Source organism: Glycine max, chromosome 14 (assembly GCF_000004515.6).
Source record: "Glycine max cultivar Williams 82 chromosome 14, Glycine_max_v4.0, whole genome shotgun sequence".
Taxonomy (NCBI): domain Eukaryota; kingdom Viridiplantae; phylum Streptophyta; class Magnoliopsida; order Fabales; family Fabaceae; genus Glycine; species Glycine max.
In genome coordinates, this window is record NC_038250.2 from 2,812,879 (window position 1) to 2,816,734 (window position 3,856).

General features: G+C 32.6%; 1 protein-coding gene across 1 annotated transcript in view; it reads left to right on the plus strand.

Annotated features, from left to right (window-relative positions):
• The first annotated feature begins 2,159 nt into the window (after positions 1–2,159).
• The window catches only part of LOC100778180 (cation/H(+) antiporter 4), a 7,790-nt gene continuing 6,093 nt past the window's right edge, over positions 2,160–3,856 (plus strand). Inside the window, exon 1 of the mRNA XM_014766646.2 lies at positions 2,160–2,453. Within this exon, the coding sequence (XP_014622132.1) occupies positions 2,160–2,453 (294 nt within the window). The remainder of the gene's footprint in view (positions 2,454–3,856) is intronic.

Genomic DNA, 3,856 nt, shown 5'->3' on the forward strand with positions numbered 1-3,856 from the left:
ATAATTGATTATTTTAAAAAATAAATAAAAACAAAAACATTTAAATATCATTATTTTTAATTAAAACTTTAAAAATATCTAAAATTTAAAATAACATGTATATTATTAAAAAAAACTAAAAAAATTATTAACTAATCTTTTATAGTGTTTGTTTGCCGCTGTAAGGCTGAATGCTGAAGGAGAGGAAGAGGAGAATGGAAATGTAATGTTTTTGAAGGAATATTGAACCCCTAAGTGAATACTTAAACACTAAACATCCAACTTAAAAAATTAAATATAGTTGTTCCCTTATGAACCAAGGGTCAAAAGCATCTAACAAGATGTTTAACATGTTCATCAAGTATACATCTTGCACATAAAGATTTTAATTCAAATTTTTTTTATATTTATGTGTACTACATTGGTGATAACAGAATATTTCGGTTCAACTATTTTTTTCCTTTATTTTTTTAAAAAGCTAAGCTCAATTAATGAGTCAATTATTCAATCAAACATCTTTCCAAGAGCGTTGTTAACAAAACTTTTGCATATTAAAAGGGGGTTCAAAATGGGTGTTGCTCAGTGCTCACCCTCTCCACAGTTAACGCCACCTAGTAATAATAGCATTCACCACAAAAGTTTACAAGATAAAACTAGTATATATATATATATATATATATATATATATATATAGAAATTCATAGAATAACTAAGTAGACTGCTTTATTTTATTTCTTAATTGCGGGCAACATAGATAAGATTTATTACTTATTATAGGACCAGTCTACATATAGCAACCATATGCACCAAGAAACAAAATCACACACAACAACTTCATATTGAGAACAAAACGCAACTACTTATTGCCCTTGTGTTCAGCATGCAAACCATCAAAGTAACCCTGAGGATTTTTCTCAAATTCCTTCCTGGAAATGTAAGATCCATCTCCACCTGGAGCCTTCATAACCTTATCTTCAGAACCACTTCCAACATTCTCTTTGGGTTTCGGGACTTCACCTTTGCTAACTTCACCACTAGCTTTCCTATCCATGATTCAAACTTATCACAATAAAGCTAAAAAAAGGTTTCAAGTTATTATTAGCTAGAATATGACTGAAAGCTAGAGGTGGCTGGCTATTTATACCAAGAAAAATGGTGGAGTTCTTTTTCGTGAATTGCTTATATTAAATACCTTTATTGTTTCCAAAAATGTGCATTTAATTTGATTCATGTATAAGACCAAGAAAAATATTAAAGCATGCATTTGACTGATGCTTCAATTTTCAATTATATCTCACACCTTTCATGCGACCAATTGTTATTAATTCTTACTATTCTTATGCCATTTATATTCACCTTTTTCACTTCAAAACTAGTAGTAGCTTTGTAATTATTTAGAAATAAAGTAAATAAAGCATGCTTATCTAAAATAAAGTAGATAAAGCATGCATTTTCATTTTCTTATATTTTTAATTAGTTATCCTTATACAATCAATACACGTGTTAATTGTCACTTATAGTGGTTAGAAGATTTGGGTATTGTAAAGAAAAGATTCGCATATTCAGAATTACAGGTCAATTAACATTAATTATACATTTTCTACTTATAATTATATTATCAATTTTGTGTTATATAATTATTAAATAGTATATACAACATAGACAACTAATTAGTGTTTTCCGTTATATTTAGTGCCCTAATAAAAGAAAGTTGAAATTTGAAAAAAAAAATGTCCTGGTAGTAGTATTACTCAAATTAATGAAAAAGTTCCAATTAATCTCTTCCGTGGATGTAAATAACATTAACGAGAAGATGATTTAGATCAACGGTATAACCACAACCTTCGGGTTTAGGTTTGACATGGCAGTTTAACTTACAATTAATGTATAGTTGTTTTAATATTTCTTGTTTCGGTTACCGATGAAACAAGCTATGAAAAAAGCGTTATTAGTTATGATTTGTTATGACAATGTTCCAATATTATGATGCTAAGAAACTAGTCTGTCACAACTCACCAAATCTAGCCACCACAAAATAGCAATATATAAAAAGACTTTGTGTCAATAGCTTCATTTGTGATTCTGATTTGCTAATAACTATTATCATTCCTTGCATTCGAGCTAGCTACTGTATTTCGTCCTTAAATAATTGATTATTATCTTGATCAATAACATCCATCATGGGGACAAACGAGACCCTATTGAGCATAAACAGAACAATTTTCATTAATGCTACGTTCGACAACTATAATTCAGACCCAGACAGAAAATTTATTTACTATAATGTTTCCATTGATATGCCATCCAAGATAGTATCCGATGGCATATGGGGTAACAAAAATTATGGCGCTTTACTCTCAAGATCCACAATGCCAGTGTTAGAGCTTCAAATTCTCACCATTTTTGTCATCACGCAATGCTTTCATTTTGTGCTTAGGCGCCTTGGCTTCCCTTATTTCGTTTCACAAATGATGGTACATATATATATATATATATATATATATATATATATATATATATATATATATGCTTTCTCCCTTCTCTCTTTGTTACTGCATGCAGGTCTCATACAAGAACATGACATATTGCACATCATGTTAATTACACACAAAAACACTATTTTCTAATAGCATATGTCCACCAACATCTCTCATTTTTTTTATATTTATTTCTTTCCAACACATCATAAATCTTATTATATCTATATTTTTCTGTCTCTGTAGGTGTCTCATATAATATACTATGGGTGTCCACGCGAAACAATTTTCATATAGATATAGGATTAAACTTAAAATTAGATAAAAAGTTGGGGTAGCATAACAATTTTAAGATAAATATTTATTTAATTAGATAAAATTCTGAGGTGAAACTTCAATTCATTGTTCGTGTTTACCGAAATAAAATTATTTGTAACCAAGTATGAAATATATATGATAATTAATTTCCAAATGAATTGGTGCATATGCAGGCAGGGTTTGTTCTAGGCCCTTCTCTGAAGATAGAAGCATTGGCCAAATTCAAAGTGATGCTGTTCCCTTACGGGAGTGAAGACGTATTGAACCTAGTAACAGGGATTGGATACTTATTCTTCCTGTTCCTAAATGGGGTGACTATGGATTTCAGCATGATAACAAAAACTGGGAAGAAAGCTTGGACAATAGCTCTTTCGTCCCTTATGATTCCCACTTTCATTGGTCTCTTTGTATGCTACAGTTTCATGGGGTACTTACAACAATCCCTAGGAGAGTTCGATGGAGGAAAACTTCCGGTGATAGTAGTGGGCCACAGTGGTGTTTCCTTCCCCGTGGTAGCTTCTCTACTCTCTGATCTTGAGATATTGAACTCTGAACTTGGACGCTTAGCACTCTCATCAGCATTTTCCATGGATGTGATAAGCGAAGTTATGAGGGGATTTGGCACTGCTGTTGTGAGTAGCCTTAAACTCGATTCTCACGATAAAGGTGAAGGAAAGGGACCTAAACTTGCACTCATCACTTCCATAAACTATGTTGCTTTCATGACACTTACGATTGTGATTGCACGCCCGGCAATGAGGTGGGTTGTGAGGAATACCCCAGAAGGAAGATCTGTGAAGAAAACACACACATCAATGGTGATTCTCATGGCCATATTGGTAGGGTTGTTTTGGAGTTGTGGCTAACCAGACAGTGTTAGGTGGGGTTTTACTCGTTGGTCTTTCTTGTGACAGAAGGTCCTCCATTGGGCTCTGAATTGGTGAAGCAGCTTGAGATGTTCAACACATGGTTCCTTGTTCCAATCTTTGTCACGTGTTGTGCCATGAAGGTCGGATGTTTCCACGCCTATAGTTCCGAGTTGGTTCTAGTTGTGGTTACCATTGTTGTTGTTGTGCATTGGT